The 21,416-nt window shown below is 40.9% G+C and overlaps 1 protein-coding gene across 1 annotated transcript in view; it reads left to right on the top strand.

Moving 5' to 3' along the window:
• The window catches only part of Pde6a (phosphodiesterase 6A), an 80,729-nt gene that overhangs the window by 15,749 nt on the left and 43,564 nt on the right, over positions 1-21,416 (top strand). The window contains exons 5-6 of the mRNA XM_070036007.1: positions 7,084-7,158; positions 20,781-20,845. Coding sequence (XP_069892108.1) covers positions 7,084-7,158; positions 20,781-20,845 — 140 coding nt within the window. The remainder of the gene's footprint in view (positions 1-7,083; positions 7,159-20,780; positions 20,846-21,416) is intronic.

Raw genomic sequence — 21,416 nt, 5'->3', positions numbered from 1 at the left:
GCTTGGCTATATTTGCTTAAATATTACATATGTGACTGGGCACTGGTGGTTCATACCTGGAATCCTAGCTACTTAGGAGATTGAGATCTGAGGATCACAGTTCAAAACCAGTCTGGGCAGGAAAGTCTATGAGACTCCTCTCTCCAGTTAATCACAGAAAAAGCTGGAAGTGGTGCTGTAGCTTGAGTGGTAGAGTGCTAGCCTTGAGCAAAAATGCTTAGGAATGGTGCCCAGGCCCAGAGTTCAAGGTCCAAGACCAGCATATGTGTATGAAAAATTCCTACAAAATGGATTGATTTTTCATTTACCTTTGGCAGGCAGTTGTGATAACAATGAGCACCATAATCCAGTGAGGGATTGAGTTGATATGAACCTGTTCTTCAGTGTGTGTGTGTGTGTGTGTGTGTGTGTGTGTGTGTGTGTGTGTGTGTGTTTGTGTGTGTATGTGTGTAGGAAGGTGAGTCTACCTCTGGCTCACTTTTATTCCTAGGCTATAAATTTTTGCAGGGGGTGTAGATCCCAGTTTAGGGTGTTTAAAAGCTCCTTCTTCATTTACAGGCCCTGAATTCCAATTTTGTCTTTCTTGCCAATGAGTCATCTGTGAACTTTGTTTAGCATCTTTGTGACTTAGTAGACTCTGTGGTATCAGAATGTGGGTCAAAAGGAATAGCTGAAGCAGATGTTAGGCTCACCGCAGGGAGGATCCCAGCTCACTCTATGATTCTAAGTCTTTATATAAGTCATAATATATGTACACACACATATGTACTCAGCTCAGATTTTATTATTATTTTACTGGGAAGATTGATCTGAAATAATCTACTTACCACCCTTTATGTGGTAATAATAATTATATAATAATAATATATACTAATTATATATAATATAGAATACATATAATTACATATAATAATCATCATATAATAATAATAATCTACTTACCACTCTGTGGCTCATATGGATTTATTTGATTTTTGAATAAGTTGAATATATCAAAATTAAGTTATCCTTTCAACTATTGCTAGGCATTAATGTACATTTAAATATTTTCTCACTTAAAGACAACCCTGCACTCATAATTTTGGAGTTGTTTATGCACTTAAGCAAAAAATATAGAATAGAGTTGCAAGAAGGAGAAACAAAAATATTTATAGAATAGATGTGGAATTATTCATTTGTATTTTGCTTTTTCCATATATACATTTTTTTCAAAACCTCCCTTTACAATTATTGAATTTTATATTCTTATTCATCCGGCATGAGTTTTCTTTTCAAAATGCCTACCAATTTATAATATCATATCTATTTTTTCCTATCTGAATGGGCAAAAAATAGTATTTTTCTTCCAGCTATTTTTTTCACTTATTGCAACGATAAATACATTTGATGAAGTTGTGATATAATTTTCTTCCTTCATGGATTGCAAATACATCACCTGTTGATTCTAAAAATCAAATAGTCAATGTCTTATATATTCATAGGAGTGCTATAGTTGTTTTTTTTGTCTTTTGTTTTTTACCACAGTGACAAAATTCCTGAGCAAAACAAATTAAAGGAGGAAATATCTATTGTGGCTCAGTTTCAGAATTTTCAGCTCATCTTAGTGTGAGAGGATGGTGGAGCAGAGCAGCATGCTGCATGAGAGCCGGAAACAGAGAAAGAATGACTAAACTAGCTGTCTTTCTCTTTTTCTCTTTTAGCCCTCCTGGTCTCCAGACTGTAGGATGGTACTATCCACATTCAAGAGGAACAGGTCTTCCTCCCTTAGTTAATCCTCTTTGGAAACACCCTCAGATATACCCAGGGGTGTGCTCTACTAATCTCCTGGGTGCTTCTCAATCCAATCAAGTTGATAATCAAGATTCACTATGACCAGTGCTTTACGTACAATTTTATATGTAATAGAGATTATATGTCTACAAACACTTCTCCCTACTGTCGATTATATTTTAACTTTGTTTATGATATCTTTCATTATACAGGAAATTTAAAATCTTGCTTTATAGCTTCTGAGTTCTGGGTTTTATTTAGCTAAAACTTCCTTACTGCACATAGTATAAAGGTAATCTGAAAAAATCTCATATGGTCTCTTGATTGATACTATTTAATCTTTTACCTTCAAATGAAGTATATGTGTGATGTAAGAGTAAATCTTTTTCTTGGTATTTCTATGAAGAAGTGTTCACTCTTTAGCCGCCATTCAGAATGTCTTAATTTTGATAAGCCACTTTATGATACACCTCATTTCTGTATAGACAAGTATTTTTTCTAGTTTTTATCTTTACAATAGCTTCACTAGTAATTCTTGGACAGTAATTCTTGAGGACCTCTGATTCTAGTACAGCTATTTATTTGCTTGGTATACTGACTGGAGTCATAAATATCTAGCCAAATATTGCTAATTCCTGCAATATACCTTTGGCATTTCCCTCAGGAAGTAGTAATGGATAACATCAGACAAATAACATATTCTTTATTTTTTTATGTGCTTATATGGTAGCTTGAACTCAAGGCCTCAAGCTTGGACCTGGCACTCTACCACTTGATTGACACTTCCAATTTGACATTTTGTTAGTAATTTTGGAGATACAGTCTCATGAACTTTTCCTCCTGGCTTTAAATGGCAATCCTATGATCTTAGCCTCTAAGTAGCTAGGACTACAGGAATGAGCCTGGGGCACTCAAATGATTCTTTAATCATTTACTTTCATTTATCTTTTCTTTTCCCTCTCTTCCCCCTTTCCTTTCTTTCATCTTTCTTCTTTCCCCCCCCTCTTTCTTTCATGTTCTATCTCCTGTTCCTTACACCCACCTTTCTAGATGGGTTCTCACTGTGTTGCCCACTCTGGTCTTGAACTCCTGAGCCCAAGTATTCCTCTTGCCTTAGCCTTCTGAATAAGTAGGACTATAAGTGGGCACCACTGCAGTGGATGTTTAATTTTCAGTATTGGAGGCTAAACCAAGGACTTTGTGCATACCAAGCACACACCTACCACTGAGCTGCATCTTGGGTATCTAAAGGATTTCCGAGTAAACAAAGACTTCCTTTCCAGGTGCTTAATTTGCAGGACTTACCCAGGCTCAGCTCGTACCACACTATCGTGTTTGACCTCTGCTCTCTCTCTCATAACTCTCTTACAAAAATGAAAACACTATTTTGACTTAGTCATCCCTAAGACTAGCAATTAGACAGTCTGAGCAATTAAAAGTAAGCTAGGCACTTCCAATCCCTAAGAACTAAGTATCTAAGTTTTTACCTAAGCTACTGACATTATGAAAAATGTCATTTTAGCCCTTGAACTATACACTTTAAGTGACTTAATTATATGACATTATTAACTATTTCCTGCTTACAAATAAAATACCTCAAGTTGGGAACTTTCCAAGAAAGCTTATTTTTTTATTTAGCTCCCAGTCTTGGAGACTGGAAGACCAAAATTGGGCCTCTCTATCTACTCTGTCCCTAGTGAGGGCCTGGTGTGCTGCATCACAGCACTGGGGATATGTGTGTGAACCATCATACAGTGAGAGAGGAAGCCAGAGGGATTCAGGAGCTAGGTTTGCTCTCATTATAGCAACCTGCTGTCTCTCAGAACTAATGGGTGTCACCAAAAACCACATTAATCCCTTCCAAGGGCTATATCTTCAATGACCTAAAGACTTCTCACTAGGGGCTGGGAAGGTGACTCAGTGGTAGAGCACTTGCCTTGCATGCATAAGGCCCTGGGTTCGATTCCTCAGCACCACATAAGCAGGAAAAAAAAAACTGGAAGTGGCAGTGTGGCTCAAGAGCGCTGAAGAACTGAGGGACAGTGCCCAGGCCCAGAGTTCAGGCCCCACGACCGGACCCCCCCTTACTCCCAAAAAAAGACTTCTCACTAGATCTCATCTCTTAAGGTTTCTACTAACTTTGAGTTGCCATACTGGAGACCAAATTTCCAGCACAAGAACTTTTGGGGTTCAGACTCCAACATATCCAAAGCATTGTGTATATGTTACTTTTATCTCAGTAAAGCTATGAGGGGTGATGGCTAGTTCATTGATGAAGTTTTTGCCTAGCATGCTTGAGTCTCTGTGTGTCATCCTCAGTATTGCAAAGGGAACAAAAATAAAGGAAGAAAAAAGAGGGGAGAGAGGAGGGAAACAACAGAAGTATGCTTCATTTTCTAACAAACCTCTGTGTGATGATTTCTCTTCTCTTTGGGACAGTCCTCAGATGCACTCATGTGTTTGGCCACAGGATATACCAGCCAAATATACTTTGTTCTTCTGGACTCTTCTAGCATGTATTCTCTCCTTCCATTACCATTTTGCTTCTCAGTCCATCTACCTTACCACAGTACCTGCTTATCTTCTTCATAAGCCAGTGAAGTCTTCTTAGGGCTGGGGAGTAACAAGACATACGAGGCTGTATAAGGCCCATGAAATCATTTGGTTTGGTCCTGCTCAAGCTATCACTGGCAAGACTCAAAACTTAATACATCTAGGCCATGAATGATATCATAAATATCTAAATGGATGTTGATAGAAAAATGTTTCCCTACTCCTGAGCAGTCTTAGGCATCCACTGTGTCTTCTTCATCTGTGTTGTAGTGGCAAGCAGTTCAGTTTTCCCCAGAACTTCTTGTCAGTAGTCAAGAAAAAGACATAACAGGAAAAGTGGCCCAAGAGTGTGAATTTCCTGTCACTGCCTTCTGCATATCCTCTGGACATGTCAGAATAAACAAACCATCATGAGAAAGAAGAAAAACAAGTTGGTGAGGGTTGGCATCTTCCCCACTATAACTCAGTGTCAGAAGCTGAATGAACAGCGAGGGGCCTGAAGGAAGGAGGTCTTACCAGCCAGGCCCAGACTTGGCCCATACACCTTGTGGCTCTGTTTTCAAAGGAAGCCAACCAATGGAGAAGTAGCCAAGAGCTATGTAGGGCCCCATGGCTTCTCCTCTAAGGCTACATGACAGTACAGATCCTTTTTTAGATCTCTCCTGTTTCTTTCATCTCTGTCTTGAGCCATGTTGAATGAAAACTTAAGACAAAATCAATTTAACAAAGCCTGGCTTGAGCACAGAATGACTCATCAATAAGGCAACATTCAAGACCAGAAAGATGTCTTTTCTAGTCTGAGCTAAGGAGTAAAGTACAGAAACAACTTGAGTGCATTGAGGGGATCTGCTGATTGGTTGAAACTCTATTTTGTTACCAAAAAAATATACCAGTAAGCCCACTTTACTTGTGGCTTTAGTACATGCAGTTTTGACTGGTCAAAAAATGAATAAAAGCACCAATAAAATTAATTAAAAATAAGCTGGGCACTGATGGCTCATGCCTGTAATCCTAGCTACTCAGGAGCCTGAGATCTGAGGATAATGGTTCAACACTAGCCTGGGCATGAAAGTCCATGAGACTGTTATCTTAACTACCAGAAAACTGGAAGTGGTGCTGTGGCTCAAGTGGTAGAGTGTTAGCCTTGAGCTGAAGAGCTCAGGGACAGGGCCTAGGTCCAGAGTTCAAGTCCCATGACCAACAAAAAAATCAAAATAAAATTTCAATTCATTTGTGTGCCTTCACAGCTCAGTCAATGTGAAGGTACAGTCAGCCTATGTTGTCAGTTGTGGTAAACCCTTATGTGACCTGCTCTTTGTGTGTGTGTGTGTGTGTGTGTGTGTGTGTGAGAGAGAGAGAGAGAGAGAGAGAGAGAGAGAGAGAGAGAGAGAGAGAGAGAGAGAGAGAGAGAGAGAGAGAGAGAGAGAGAGAGTCCCGGTTCTCGGACTTGAACTCAGGGCCTGGGCTCTATCCCTGAGCTTTTTTTTGCTCAAGGCTAGCATTCTACCACTTGAACCACTTCCAGCTTTCTTTTGATAGTTAATTGGAGGTAAGAGTCTCATAAACTTTTCTGTCTGCGCTAGCTTCCTGGTGATTCTCAGATCTTTCTTTTTAGAGTAGCTAGGATTACAGGTATGAGTCACTATCACCAGACTACTGCTCTTAATACTGTGAAAATCTGCCTCCACAAAAGCAAATAGTGCCCCTTCAAGCAAGGTAAAGGGTGAGTACTTAATTTAAATGATAAACTGAAAGTTTTAGATTTCTGCTAAAGCAGAAGTTGGACAGCATTAGGAGAAAAATTAATCTTGAGCATACATATTTTCCCTCAGTGGTGGTCTCCTTGAGACCACACACCCAAGAATACCAAAATCTACTGTAACTCTTAAACTTTCTTTCTTTCTTTCTTTCTTTCTTTCTTTCTTTCTTTCTTTCTTTCTTTCTTTCTTTCTTTCTTTCTTTCTTTCTTTCTTTCTGTGATGAACATAGAACCTAGGCCTTACACATGGAAGACAAGTGCTCTATTACTGAGTTACATTTCCAACCCAGGTGTTTGTTTATATACTAAATTAGGTTGCAGTTTGTTCATAAGACCTCAACTTGCTATACAGAAACTCAAATTATAGAGACAGCGTCAGGCTAATGGTCTCATGAGTATTGATTTAGTAGCTGCTTGAATTAGAGAAGTCAGCTTTTCTTATTGGACCTAGGTGACTGTTAGGTTTGAGACCGCTGTATCTTCTTTCATTCTAATTTGGGAAACAAATTTTTCCTGCTATCAAAAGCCATGAAGAGTCTGTAATTAAATTACAATTTCATTCCAGTCACCTATAGTAAATGAGTTTTTAATGACTTCATCATACTTGGTTAAAGAATGGAGTCACATGATTTTTTGACTTTTCTCTGTTTTCACTGATCACTTTATAAAGATAATTTTTCAGTTCATACCCCTATACATCTGTAACATCATTATCAATAAATTTGGCTTACCACGTCATGTACTTACCATGTTTCCTTTCATGACCTTTAACACTGAGGGTACCCCAGCTCAACCTCCATGTTTTGGTTACTGGTTCATCAATATTTTACAGGATTGATGTGATTATCCTCTAATTCTAATGAGTCTCTGATCTTATATTCTTAGGTCTCAGTGAGCTTTTCTCACCTTCAAAATTCATTGAGAGGTGACTCATGGTTGAATTTCTTTTCTCAATCTCTTTTACTTTCAAAACATGTAATTCTATTTTTTTTCACATCTAGGAGTTTTTTGATGTGTGGCCAGTTCTGATGGGTGAGGCTCCTCCCTATTCTGGTCCCAGGACTCCAGATGGAAGGGTAAGTCTCTCTTTGACCTTATCAATATGAATAAATGTTTAATGAAATTCAAGTACAAGAAATAATAGGATCTTTCTTTCTTACATATGCATTAATCTTCTCTGTATTAGGTTTTTTTGAGTTATAATAATTCATCACAATTGCCAAGGCCTATCATTTACAAAATTTTTTCAACATCTTGCTGGAGTTCATAGTAACCTGAAGAATAGACAAAGCAAAGATTAATATCCTCATTTCACATATGAATAAAGTTTCCAAGAAAGGTCAAAAACTCTGTGTAACATTTATCCATCAAGAGGTGAAAACAATTTGAACTAAAAAGAACCATTATATTTAATTTAGAGTGCTCAAACTAGTAACCAGGAAATAATTTCCAACCAACAGACATGCTTCTTTGACTGCATTAGCTTAATATTTTTGTTTGTACTCTTAAAAATGGAATTGTCAACTAACAATAAGTATTTGGATTCTGTTTATTTCAGAAAGCTCGCAGGTCAATCAAAACATACCTACTATTCAACAGGGCAAGTTGGATTGATGCTAAGGAACAGCTGTCCTCTCAGAACTCAGACAGAGCTCCTATCCTCACATTCATGTCTCTATCTGGCTGTCTAGACATTTGAGTTTCTGACATCTGGTCTCATCTGGTGGTCTTATTGCAAAAATGAGGCACAATTATTATTATTATTATTATTATTATTATTAAGTATTGCCTGTCCTGGGACTTGAATTCAGGTCCAGGGCACTGTCCCTGAGCCTCTTTGTCCTCAAGGCTAGTGCTCTACCACCTGAGCCACAGTGCCAATACTTTTTTCTGAGTAGTTTATTGGAGATAAGAGTTTCAGACTTTTCTACCTGGGCTGACCTCAAACCACAATCCTCAGAGTACCTCAGCTTCCTGAGTAGCTAGGAGTATAGGTTGAGACATTAGCATTTATCCCCAATCACTTTTGAGAAGCTGAAATAATAGGTTTTGGATATGAATATGTTATACACAGATCTGGCCCTCAAGTGTCCTGTGGAATCTGTCAAATAATGAACTGATCTTAGTTGAGGGAATCTAGCACAAGTAAGTAAGTGGGTCCTGCCCTGAATTTTAGTCTGGCTCTTCCCTTGTAAGAATTGTCAGTATAAAATAGTTTATCAGTTTCTTCTAGAGGCCTGATCCGACCCAGCCAGTGCTAACCATGTTTCAAAGAAAGAGCTGTGTATGTAAGATATTAATTAGTCTTCACCCAAAATCTAGGAATTCAAAGTGAATACCTTGGTGAGTTTCTTCTACACACCAGAATAGTTCACACTTGGAATCTGTTCTGTCTGTTTGGTGTGCTTTATCCAAAATGGCTGTTGTAACTTATTGCCATCCAGTAAAGCCTGTAGGAATGCCAAGTACATGCTCTACTACTGCACTCCAACTTCTAGCCTGACACTTTTTTTTTTTTGTCGGTTGTGGGGCTTGAACTCAGGGCTTGGGCGCTGTCCCTCAGCTCTTCAGCTCAAGGCTAGGGCTCTACCACTTGAGCCACAATGCCACTTCTGGTTTTTTCTGTTTGTGTGGTACTGAGGAATCAAACTCAGGGCCTCATGCATGCAAAGCAAGCACTGTACCACTGAGCCACCTTCCCAGCCCCAACACATATTCTTTTTAAGGAGAGTTTTTTTTTTAAGTATAGCTTCTTTGTTTTTATGTTGTCTTGGTTGACGTGTTCCCAATGGATGAGCCTCTTTTTGTAGTTCACATGTCAGTTGAGCCTGTATCTTCTGGAAAATTAAAAACGAAAGAACTGAAATAAAGTTGCCACTGCTTTCAGACATCACCAGCTCAATTCATTCCCATTTCCTTGACTTCTTTGACAGTCTGAAATCTGAGCTAAGCCCTTAGGTCAGATGTCATCTCCAGCTATAGGAAAGCCAAAGAAATATCATACTATAATTACTATGGCTTTTCATCCACAAGTGCCCCAGTCATTGAGACTCAAGTGATTAGGACATTTTCTTATTGAGCATCAGGCCAAGAAGAGTTGCTCATCCTTTGACCAACTCAAGAAGTTTTGAGACTGGGAAGTGGCTTTAGTGTATATAGCTCAAGTGGTAGAGTGCTTGACTATCAAAAGGGGGTGGTGAGGATGAGGAGGAAAGGAGGAAGAGGGGAGGAGGGGAAGGAGGAAGAGGAAGAGGGGAGGAGGCAGGAGTGGCGATTGGGTGCTAATGGCTCATCTCTGTAATCCTAGCTACTCAAAAGGCTGAGGTCTGAGGGTCAAGGTTCAAAGCCAGCCCAAGTAGGAAAGTCTGTGTGACTCTGACCTCCAAATAATCATTAAGAAGCCAGAAGTGGAGTTATGGCTCAATGGTAGAGTGCCAGCCTTGAGTAAAACAGCTAAGGAATAGCACCCGGAACATGAGTTCAAGCCCCATTACTGGTAGCAAAAGAGAAAGAAGAAAAGGAAAGAAAGAAAGAAAGAAAGAAAGAAAGAAAGAAAGAAAGAAAGAAAGAAAGAAAGAAAGAAAGAAAGAAAGAGAAAGAGAGAGAGAGAAAGAGAGAGAAAGAAAGAGAAAGAAAGAGAGAAAGAAAGAAGGAAGGAAGGAAGGAAGGAAGGAAGGAAGGAAGGAAGGAAGGAAGGAAGGAAGGAAGGAAGGAAGTAGAGTAGGAAGCGTAAGCAGTAGTTTGGCCAGCACACTCACAGTTAAGGTTTTCTTTTTGAGGCCTCACGTGATTGGACAGCAACACTTCTGGGAGCCTGGAGAAAGGAAGCTGGTATGGAACCCTAGGTCAGAGCCTCCCAGGATTGGCAGGAAGGGGAGTTGAGGAGAGAGTGGACAATCATAGTGTTCCTGACAGTAATGCAGAAATCTGGAAGATTAAGAACTCCTTGGCTTTTTTTCCTTTCCCTTTTCTCTTTTCTTTTCTTTTCTTTTTTTTCAGTATGGAGTTTGGACTCAGGTAGGCCTTTGTGCTTGCCAGGTTAGGAACTCTATAGCTTGAGCCAGGCAACTAGTCCTAAGAAGCTCCTTAAGAGCTTACAGGAGGCTGCAGCAAAGGCAGCTGCTTATCACTGACTTCCTATCAAAGACCTTTCCTATGTCATTAATGGAAAATGTGAGTCAATGAGCCTGAAACCTCACCTGACATTAAGTTGAGTAAACCACCTTTCCCTTCTTGGAGTCCTTAATTCTCTACACCCAGGACTCAAACTTTACTGGTTGTTTACTGGTGGAGCAACTGTATCAGAAGAAGGAAAGAAGATCAACCTTGACTTTGAACCTTTCAAAGCAGTTAAACAGTCACTGTGCATGTATAACAGGAAGTTCCCTACAACACAACTTACAGCACAACTTTCAGATTCCAGTTTAAAATTGTTGTCAGTCTTAGGATTTTGAACTCAGGCAAGCACACGATAACTTAAGCCGCACCTCCAGCAGTCGGGCAGTGGCTTAGTGTAGCATGTGTGTACTTTTTGGCACATTCACAGGAAAGAGGAGAAGTCCTGCACAAAATCTAAAGAAACATAGCAGCAGTAAGTATACCTCATGTTTTGCCCATTTAAGAATGAGAACATTACCTGGGTGCCAGTGGCTCCGTCCTAAGTATGAAGGAGGTAGAGATCAGAAGGACTGTAGATGAAGGCCAGCCCTGGCAAATGTTGGAGAGATAACATTTCAATCAATAAAAGCGAGCCATGGTGGTATGCACCTGCTATTTCAGCTATGAAAGAAGTGTAAATAGGATCATAGTTCAGGCCAGACAGGACATAAGTAGAAGACCGTATTTGAAAAGTAACAAATACTAAAGGGACTGGGATGTGACTCAAGTGGTAGGCACCTGCTTTGCAAGCACGAGGCCACAAATCAAACCCCAGTGTAGAAAAAGACTTTGGAACGACCATGTAATTACGTTCAGTGAGCAGCAGAAACTACTGTATGGCTGATTTGTCTGGAGACAAAATGAATATGATTGGTCTGTTTTAGGTAACTCAGCTGATTTTACAACCAAGGTCCTAGAGATCCCAGACATTTCCAAACAAATTTTGAGCTGTTTCTTGGAGATGGCCCTAGTGTTCAGAAGGGATAGAGTTTCAAAAGTTAGTTCCATTTGAATTATAAAGTGGCCTTGATATTTTGGTGGATATCCAGTATTCTACAGACCCCAAGAAATGAAGGGGATCATCTACCTACTGGAGGAAAGTTCCACAATCTGAAGTTAAGGACCTTAATGTGCTTATTATGATTTTTTAGGTGCAGTAACCATAAGATCTGACAGTACATTGCTTAGAAACAACAAAGTTTTTTTTGTTATTTTGTTTTTTTGGGTCCGGTTGTGGGGCCTGAACTCTGGGCCTGGGCGCTGTCCCTCAGCTCTTCAGCTCAAGCCTAGCGCTCTACCACTTTAGCCACAGTGCCACTTCCGGCTTTTTTCTTTTTGCTTATGTGGTGCTGAGAAATCAAACCCAGGGCCTCGAGCATGCAAGGCAAGTGCTCTACCACTGAGCCACCTTCCCAGCCCCAGAAACAACAAAGTTTTGTTAGTGTCCTTGGCTACTTTTAGCATCAGATTTAATGCTTTCTCTAGAAAATCTAGAATCAAGATTATAATAGTTAAAAGATGAGTAGATGTTAAAGTTATAAAATAAACAAATAAAAACCTAGAATTAGCCATTTTGATATGTCCAAGGTTACAATCAAAAGTTTAAAATTCAGTGGGGCACCTGAAAAATTAAATTGGGTTCACACCTGTAATTTAGCTACTGAGATCTGAGGATCAAGATTTGAAACCAACTGGTCAGAAAAGTCTGAGAGACTCTTGTTTTCAATAAGCCAGCAAAAATTAGGCTGTAGCCAGGTGCTGGTGGCATATGCCTGTCATTCTAATTACTCAGGAGACTGAGATCAGAGATTAGAGTTTGAAGCTACCCTAGGCAGGAAAGTCCATGAGACTCTTATCTCCTACTAATTACCAAAGAGCCAGAAGTATTGCTGTGGCCCAAGTAGTAGAGCACTAGTCTTGAGCAAAATAGCTCAGGCTCTGACTTGAAAAATCTAGGCTGGAAGATGCCCCTCACTGGATGTATGGTTCAAGAAAATAAGGTATATCTGCACAATGGAAATTTACTTTCCACTAGAAAGAATGATATTACATCATTTGCAAAGGAATGAATGGTCCTGGAAAAAAAATAATGTTAAGTGAAGTAGGTCAGGCTCAGAGAGAGAAAGGACATATAGTCTCTCATATATGTGGAAGCTAGAACTAATTTATAAACATACAAGCAAACACAATGTGTACACAAATGTTTTAACTGAAATATGGTGTTTGTATGGTTGAATTTGATCGATGTAATTCTTTAGAAAAACTAAAACACAGCCCCCCAAACTGAAAACCAGAAAACTGGTACTTGAACGGTGGGGGGATGGGGATAGGGGTAATTAAAGGAAGGAGAGTAGATGAAGAGAGGAGGAAGAAGGAAAGCTTGTAGTTATAAGAGTCAATGCATATTCTACGAAATATTGAGGGGAGAGATTAGGTTTGGAGGAAGAATGACATTGATCAAGATACATTGTATTCATAAACTGATTTGTTGAACTCCGTTGTACAACTATTTAAAGATAATACGTAACTGTAACCCCTCTGTACAGTATTTTTTACAATAAAATATATACAAAAAAGATAATACAAATATAATACTAAAAATCTGGGCTGGAAGCATAATCCAAATGGTAGAGCACTACCTTCAAGAGAAAAAGTTAAGAGCTCAAAGTCCTGAGTTCAAGCTCCAGAACATCCCTCCCTTCCCCCCCCCCCCCCGTCTCTCTCTCACACACACACAAATGTAAAATAAATTGATATATCATATGATGGTGGAAACAGATTCAAGCAAGCTGTTGAGCTGATTACTGAAGTCCTTCCTAGCTTAATGTTTATTCAAGAGAAGAAATTAATAGTTATTACTTTGATGAAATCAGACAGGACACAGGCAAGTACAGTTTAGGGATTGAAGCTATGCTAAAGGCTTGGGAATGGGAGCTATAGACTCTAATAGTCTAGGAAAATCTGGATATAAGGAGATACATTCTTCATTGCCAAAGGAACAGAAGATCAGGATTCCAGGTCAGCCTGGACAAAAGGGCCCCATCTCAACAACAACCACCAGAAAACAAAAACAGAAAAAAACCACCCCAAAACAAAACAAAAGCTGGACATTGTGGAAAACATCTATCACCCTGGATTTTTTCATAAATTACAAGGAACCAATTTCTCCAGCAAGTAAAAGTAAAAACTGGGACATTAGGCAGACACAGAGGTAATCAATATTTTCCCTTGACTATAAGGTAGTCAACATGAGTCTGGCACAATGAGCCTTACCCTTCAACAATCTAGTCCTAGAAACACACCTGTGGTGGAGTCCAAGCAGAGCCCTGCCTTATAATGGAACATCTCTAGACCTTAACCCATGTGCACTGGACACTGGAAGGAAAAAAGCAAAACAAATTCAGTCTAACACTTTGCTTTGTCACAATGTCAGCCTATAACAGTATGCCTAAAAGTATTCCAGATGACTTGCTAGGCCTTGTGCTTGCTAGGCAGATAGTCTATAACTTTAGCCACACCCTTAGTCTTTTTGCTTTTAGTTATTTCTTAAATAGGATCTCATGTTTATGATCTCACCAGCTTGGACAACATTTATTCTCCTATTTAAGGTTCATACATATCCAGGGTGATAGATGGTTTCCACAATGCCCAGCTTTTATTTTGTTTTGGGGTGGGGTTTTTTTGTTTGTTTTTGTTTTCTGGTGGTTGTTGTTGAGGTGGGGCCCTTTTGTCCAGGCTGACCTGGAATCCTGATCCAAACAAGTAGCTATAATGGTAACCTCTGTGTCTGCCTAATGTCCCAGTTTTTACTTTTACTTGCTGGAGAAATTGGTTCCTTGTAATTTATGAAAAAAAAAAGGTGTGTGTGTGTGTGTGTGTGTGTGTGTGTGTGTGTGTGTGTGTGTGTGTGTGTGTGTGTGTGTGTGTGTGTGTGTGTGTGTGTGTGTGTGTGTGTGTGTCCGTGTGTGTGTGTCCGTGTGTGTGTCCTGTGTCTTGAACTCAGAGACTTGAAGCTGGTCCTGTGGCTTGAACCTAAAGCCTCACACTCTTGGTCTAGTTTTTCATTCAAGCTTGATGCTCTACCATGCCATGCCTGACTTTTAGTTTCTTGCTGGTTATTTGGAGATAAGAACCTCTCAGATTTGTCTGACTGGGCTGGCTTCAAACTAGGATCCTCAGATCTCAGTCTGCTGAGCAGTTAGGATTACAGGTGTAAGACATTGGTATCTGGCTAAAAAAAAAAAAATGACTTATTTAATCTTTGTACATAGAAGCCAAAGTGCTTTAACTGCAGTAAGTGCTCAAAAGTTAACAGTGATCACATTGTCTAAATGTAAAATCACATTTCATCTTTTCTTTCTCTAAATGTTTCCCCATATCATGAGGCAAACTCTTTCTTCTTTCAAGAGTAAGAGGCATGAGGAAGTGGTACTGTGGCTCAAGTGGTAGAGCGCTAGCCTTGAGCTGAAGAGCTGAGGGACAGTGCCCAGGCCCAGAGTTCAGGCCCCACGACCGATCAAAAAAGAAAAAAAAAAAAGAGTAAGAGGCATGAGGTTGTGATGGAAAAACCCATGGTTCAGAAACAAAAGAGTTTGATTTTGGTTGCTTGCTATCTTCAGCGTAAACTTAGTCAAGCCACCTCTTGGGTCTTTGGTTTTTCTCCCTCACTGAGTGTTGTCCATCGACAATGTCAGTTCCAGGGCTCAGACACAGCCATGAGAAAAGCATACACAGACTTGAACAGAAGCCCAGACACAAACCCCAGTATTGGCCAGAGGCAGATCATCCAGAAAGAATGAGGGAATACTGGGAAGATGCCTGTGTTCTGTCACCTGCTCCACCAGCTCATCCAGTGACATTGGATCACCTCCAGACTCCTTCCCTTCCTCATCTCTTGTGCTGGGGCCAGCATGCTTGCCTCACAGGGCTGAGGACACTGAAGCTTGTCTCACACCGACACAGAATAGATCCTCCAGCATGCCATCGTAACTTGCTGAATGGAGCCTTTACCTGTTCTATGGCATTTACTCTTCTCAATATGTCTATTAGACAGTTGAAGAAAGATTCTGAGGGGTCAAACCATTTGCATCAATTTAAGCCTAAGATACTCTTCCCTATGGAGACTGCCTGACATCTTTGCTTCTCATGTGTCTTTTAGCTGTCTGACATGATCCTCACACTTCATCTTCCACGTTTATACTAGCAATGCGGTTTTTGATGGGATTTAACCAGTTCACCATCCCAAAGCTTAGGTCTAAATCTCCCTGGCTGCAACTGTGTCTCGTTTCATCTCCTCTTAAAAATAAGGTGTAGTATGTATGTGTATGTGTGCATGTGTGTGTATATGTTAACTATAAAGCTATATAGGGGAGCTGGGAAGGTGGCTCAGTGGTAGAGCTCTTGCCTTGCATGCCTGAGGCCCTGGGTTTGATTCCTCAGCACCACATAAGCTAAAAGAAAAAGTCGGAAGTGGCGCTGTGGCTCAAGTGGTAGAGCAGTAGCCTTGAGCTGAAGAGCTGAGGGATAGTGCCCAGGCCCAGAGTTCAGGCCCCACGACTGGACCACCCCCCTCCCAAAAGCTATATAGGCTAGTTAGGCTTCATGAATAAAACCCTCTCATTTAAAAACGTCCATATTTCCAGCTAAACTGCTGTTTTTCACATGGGTTTTTTAAAGGCCCATGTGTTTGAGAGTAGCTGTTCACTGGGAGGTAAGCAAAGGTGCCCTTGATGGCTCAGCTTTGATTTTGCAGAGTCTGGTGAGTTCATATTTGAATATAGCCTTGAGGATGGTTTAACTGAACTGCAGTGAGTAGAAAAGGCCCTCTTTACCTAAAACACACTGAGTTTTTGTTGCCTTTTCTGAAAGCAAATTCATTTTCCTGGAAACTTTTCAAAGTCACCGGTTTGTAACCTTGGTAAAGATTCATGGGTAGGGCAGCTTGCCAGGTGCCAGGGCCTTGGGCTTGCTGGGAGTACAGACTGCAAGCAGGCCAAGTCCCGACAGCCCTCAGGAAAAAAGCACAAAGGTGGTCAAGAAGATCCGGAACTCTATGTCCTCCTCAACCAGTGAAAATAACGTCAGAGCTACTTACAGGGGACAGCTTCACCATTTTTAAATGGTTTGTGTGAGGGGCGTAGAATGCTTGCCTGGCTTGTGTGAGGCTCTGGATTCCATCTCCAGGCACTATAAAAACAAATCAAAAGTTGTAGAAAATTTTTTCATATTTATTGAAACTAACTACAAAGAGAAATGAAATATGAGCACTGGGAAAGATTTGCACCATATGATTCAAGTCTAATCAAGGCAGCTGGGTCATCAGCCCATTTTCCTGGGATGCTGGTGGATAATCAGACTCAGGAGACATATTCTACCACTCCTTCCCTCAACAAGTATGTGGTTCTCTTCTGTGCTTCCTTTCACTAACAGCTTACCTTGCCATGTTTTGTTCTCAGCATGCATGACACAGACATGTCATTAGACACAGATTAGGCACACACATTCCCTGACTTGCACTTACATTTTCCAACTTAATGATGATGGAAAATGATAGGCATTTGGTAGAAACTAGATACTTTTGACTTTGGATCTTGTTTTGGGCTAGTGATGATACTATACTATACTCTTTCACAATACTATACTCTTTCACAAGCTTAGTCAGCCAATCACAAGGCTGGTCAGCCAATCACAAGGCTGGTCAACCAATCACAAAGCTGGTCAGCCAGTCACAAAGCTGGTCAGCCAATCACAAGGCTGGTCAGCCACAATGAGCTACAGCTCCCAGTCAGCCATGAGCTCATGATGGGAAACAGCCAACACTCCACAGCACACTGTGTGGCTCAGCTAGGTGCTCTGAGGTTAGATGTATTCAAGGTACTCTGACTCAGTATTTTCAGCTGACAGTGGGTTTATTGGAATGTAATTCCTTTGAATATTGAAGCATCCATACTTATTTAATCACCTTCCTAATGAAGCCCTGGAGTTAATCTTAAGTCATTGTTAAAAAAAAAAAAAAAGAAAGGTTTCAATCCAACATGTTGTTTGTGAGTACAGTACCTTCATTGTTTGGGAGAGACTTTAGAAATGAGCCAGTCCAGTGTCCAATTTTGTCCCTCACTAATCATCCTTTTTTGTTTTTTTTTGGTGCAAGTCCTGGGGCTTAAACTCAGTGACCTTTTGTGCTCAAGGCTAGTCTCTACCACTTGAGCTATAGTAGCTCCATTCCTGGCTTTTTGGTGGTTAACTGGAGATAAAAGTCTCATGGACTTTCCTGTCAGGGCTGGCTCTGAACTGCAATCTACATATTTCAGTATCCTGACCAGCCGGAATTATAAGCATGAGCCACCAATGCCCAGCTAATCATATGTTTGAATCCTAGAGTTGGTAGCAGTCGCCTTGCCCATGAATTAATGGGGCAGAGCGGGAAGGAGGTCAAAAAGGGAGTGAGAGAGAACAAGAGAGTGGCAGGGTTTCTGTGCCCAGCTTGACTTCCATGAGGGCAGTTTCATATGATTGGGCTCTTCTGGGAAAGGATGTTGACAATACCAGTGACAAGCAAATAAATACACACCACTGATCTGATTTTGCAGCTGAGGAAACTGAGGTCCAGAGAGCACACATACTATAACTAAGAATACAGGGTTAGTCTTTTTGCCTTATGCTAAGTCTTAGCTCCATTTATTCCATTATGCTATGGGGTCATTTAGCCTCCCATTGTGTGCTTCCTAATGCAGGGAGCTCTCTGCTCCCTTTGCAGCCCACACCACTGAGCAGTTCTAACTTTTGCCTTTGTTCAGCTGGATTTTTGCCACCAGCAGTGTTCAGTCCCCACACGGTTGCTGGTGCTGGGCTTTGAGGAATGTGGTTTCTCCACACTGAAGTTGGCACCATTGCCAATCACCTATCCACACACCCTTGATTAGACCAGTAATTCTTTTCTGTGGAAATTGAGTGAGGAAACTTGGGGTGGGGCCCAGGTATCTGCATTTAAATTTCTCAGATAGTACTTCTCACATTGCCTATTATATAGAAAGAGTTTGGTTGGCTTAAAATTCCAATCCATTTTTGGTCTGATGCTTTTCAATATAACTGTATTGTTATAAAATTAAAAAAAACTTGGGGCTGGGAAGGTGGCTCCATGGTAGAGTGCTTGCCTTGCATGCATGAGGCCCTGGGTTTGATTCCTCAGCACCACATAAGCAAAAAGAAAAAAGCTGGAAGTGGCGCTGTGGCTCAAGTGGTAGAGCGGCTAGCCTTGAGCTGAAGAGCTGAGGGACAGCACCCAGGCCCAGAGTTTAGGCCCCACTACCGGACCCAAAAAAAAAAAATACTTTATCAAAACAAGACAGAAGACCCCTTTCTCTGAATTAGATTCCACAGACCTAATCAAACACAGTCAAATTGCTATAAAGGTTTCTAAGAGTGACTCCCAATTTCTGTCTTTACCTCATTATAGAATAGTAACAACTAGCTTGCAGAGCAGCACTGGCCCCCGGAATATGCTCAGAATGGGCTTGTCTCAGATGATAACGATGCAGATGGGGTAACATGCTTTGAAGCTATTAACCTCAAGTGTCACAGCAGAGAGACTGAGCTGGGATGAAAAGCTTGGGCTCTGGTGTTGGCTCACTGTCTCACGTTAAATGAGTCTTTGCATCCTCCCTCCCTCCCTCCTTCCCTCTCTCCCTGTCTCCCTCTCTCTCTCCCTCTCTCCCCCTCTCTCGCTCCCTCTCTCCCTCCTCTCGCTCTCTCGTTCTCTCACTCTGAGGCTCAGTTATCCCCTTTGGAAATAGGTACTAACTTGCCCATCACTTTTGAACACACAACATCTGATAAGTTAATAGAATCTCCCTCAGAGAAGTAGGAAATGGAGTCACCTGCCCAAATCAAAATGCATGCTAGAAATGAATATAATTGCACAGATCTGCTTTTAGAGAATGAAGCAAGTTTCTAAGCAATGACACAGCATGGCCCATGGTCATGGCCCTGAACTGAGAGCTAGCGGATTTGACCATGAAGCTAAAAAGATAGGAACCTCCTTTCTACTTTCCCCACTTTCTGAAGTCTAGCTACAGTCTTTATCTCTTTCTTCTTGCACTCTACCTCCAAATCCTCTTAGAAAACATCAGATCTCAGCCCCAGATCTCAGCCCCTGGGTCCAGTGCATACTGAATCCTAAAGGTCCACACAGGATCCAGTACTAGAAGGCAGCACAGACCCGAGAGGGAGCTAGCTGGGCAAACTTGGTGCTTCCTGAAAACCACAGGGCCTGTGACAGTAACCAACATGATCTGAGAGTTGGATACTCCCATGTCTTAGGCATATAATACATTTTATGTGCTCTTTTTCATGTAAAGAATAAAAGAAGGTATCTGAGCAACGATGGCTCATCCCTATAATCCTAACTATGTAGGAAATCTGAGAGCACAGGATCCAGGTTCAAAGCCAGGTCAGGAAAGTCCATGAGACTCTTCTCTCCAATTAACCAACAAAAATTCTGGAAGCAGAGCTGTGGCTTAAGTGGTAGAACACTAGTCTTGAGCATAAAAGTTCAGAGATAGAGCCTATGTTTCTTTGGGTCTTACTTCACTTAATGATTTTTTTCCAAGTCTTTCCATTTCCTTATGAAAGGGGCAATGTCATTCTTTCTGATAGAAGCATAAAATTTCATTATGTATATGTACCATATTTTCTCGATCCATTCATCTACTGAGGGGCATCTGGGTTGGTTCCGTATCTTAGCTATGGTAAATAATGCTGCAATAAACATAATTGTGCTGGTAGCTCTAGTGTGGCCTTGCTTGTGATAAATGCCCAGAAGTGGGATTGCTGGGTCATAGGGGAGCTCTATGTTTAGTCTTTTGAGGAACCTCCATACTGCTTTACAGAGTGGTTGAACCAGCTTACATTCCCACCAAGAGTGTAGGAGTGTTCCCTTTTGGCCACATCCCCACCAGCAGCTCCAAGACATGGAAACATTAGGTCTTTTTTTGGTTGTTGTCCTTGTTGTTGCCAATGTACTGTATCTAGTTCTTTCTTTTTATTTTGTTTCATTTTTCTTTTTCCATTGGTTTATCCCTGGCAATCACTGTCTTTGATTCTGGGACACTGAGCCTTGTAGATGCATTAATCTAACTTGGGGAAGGGAAGGGGAATAACAAAATGGGCAAACAAGGATGTCTCATTGCAACAATACAAAACACTATGTTGGAAATGAAATTTACAATTTCGTGGGTGGGGGGAGTGGAGGAGGGAAGGGATAGTGGGAGAAAAACAAAGGAGTGGGTAACAATGTTCAACAAGAAATGCACTCATTACCTTACTCATGAAACTGTAACCCCTCTGTACAGCATCTTTACAATAATTTTTTTAAAAGATACAAAACAAAACAAAAAAAGCTCAGGGATAACATCCAAGCTCTGAGTTCAAGTCCCCCCTACCCCCCCTCAAATAAAGAAAAACAAAAGGAATCAAGACCTGTTTCATGATCACATTCCTGCCTCTCACTCTTTAGAAATAATTTTTCTATCTCTTTTGCCAGGAAATCAACTTTTACAAGGTCATTGACTACATCCTGCATGGCAAAGAAGACATCAAAGTAATTCCGTAAGTTTTGCCTCAAAACATGCAGGAATACAGGCACATTATCTACATCCACTGGCCACTCATTCCAAGACTAATGCTAACCCAACGTGGCCATGCCCTTGGTTAGAGGCAGAGAGAGCCCTGCCTCAAACCAGGAGAGACTCATGCAGGGTGGGAAACAAGGCTCAGGAGGGGAATAGCCTTGACCAAAGCCACGGTGCACTACTGAGTTGTGAATCAGGCACTTTGAGTTACACAGCCAGTGTTTACAAGCAGCGTCTCTGGATCTCACTCTCCAATCTATAGAATGAGACTAGGGAGATTAAATCTAGGCTTTTCAACAGTTTTCTGTGGTGCTATTTTTGGGCTCCAAGAAAGGGCAGAATAAAAGCAAGACAGTGACTCAGACCACAGAGAAAGTTTACCATTTAGTATTCTCTTCACATCTATCTGGGGCTCAGAGACCATTCTAAGGACAGAACAAGCGTGGGCTTGAAATGTGTTGGTCAGCAGAAAAGAAAGCTTCATTACCTGTCTATGTGAATCCCTCCTTGAATCAAGAGACACACCCATGGCTGTCTTTCTTTATGTA

This window comes from Dipodomys merriami, unplaced genomic scaffold (genome assembly GCF_024711535.1).
Source record: "Dipodomys merriami isolate MVZ:Mamm:240054 unplaced genomic scaffold, mDipMer1.0.p SCAF_27, whole genome shotgun sequence".
NCBI classification, from domain to species: Eukaryota; Metazoa; Chordata; class Mammalia; order Rodentia; family Heteromyidae; genus Dipodomys; species Dipodomys merriami.
The sequence above is the reverse complement of the archived record's forward strand: the minus strand, read 5'-3'. Positions and strand labels throughout refer to the sequence as shown.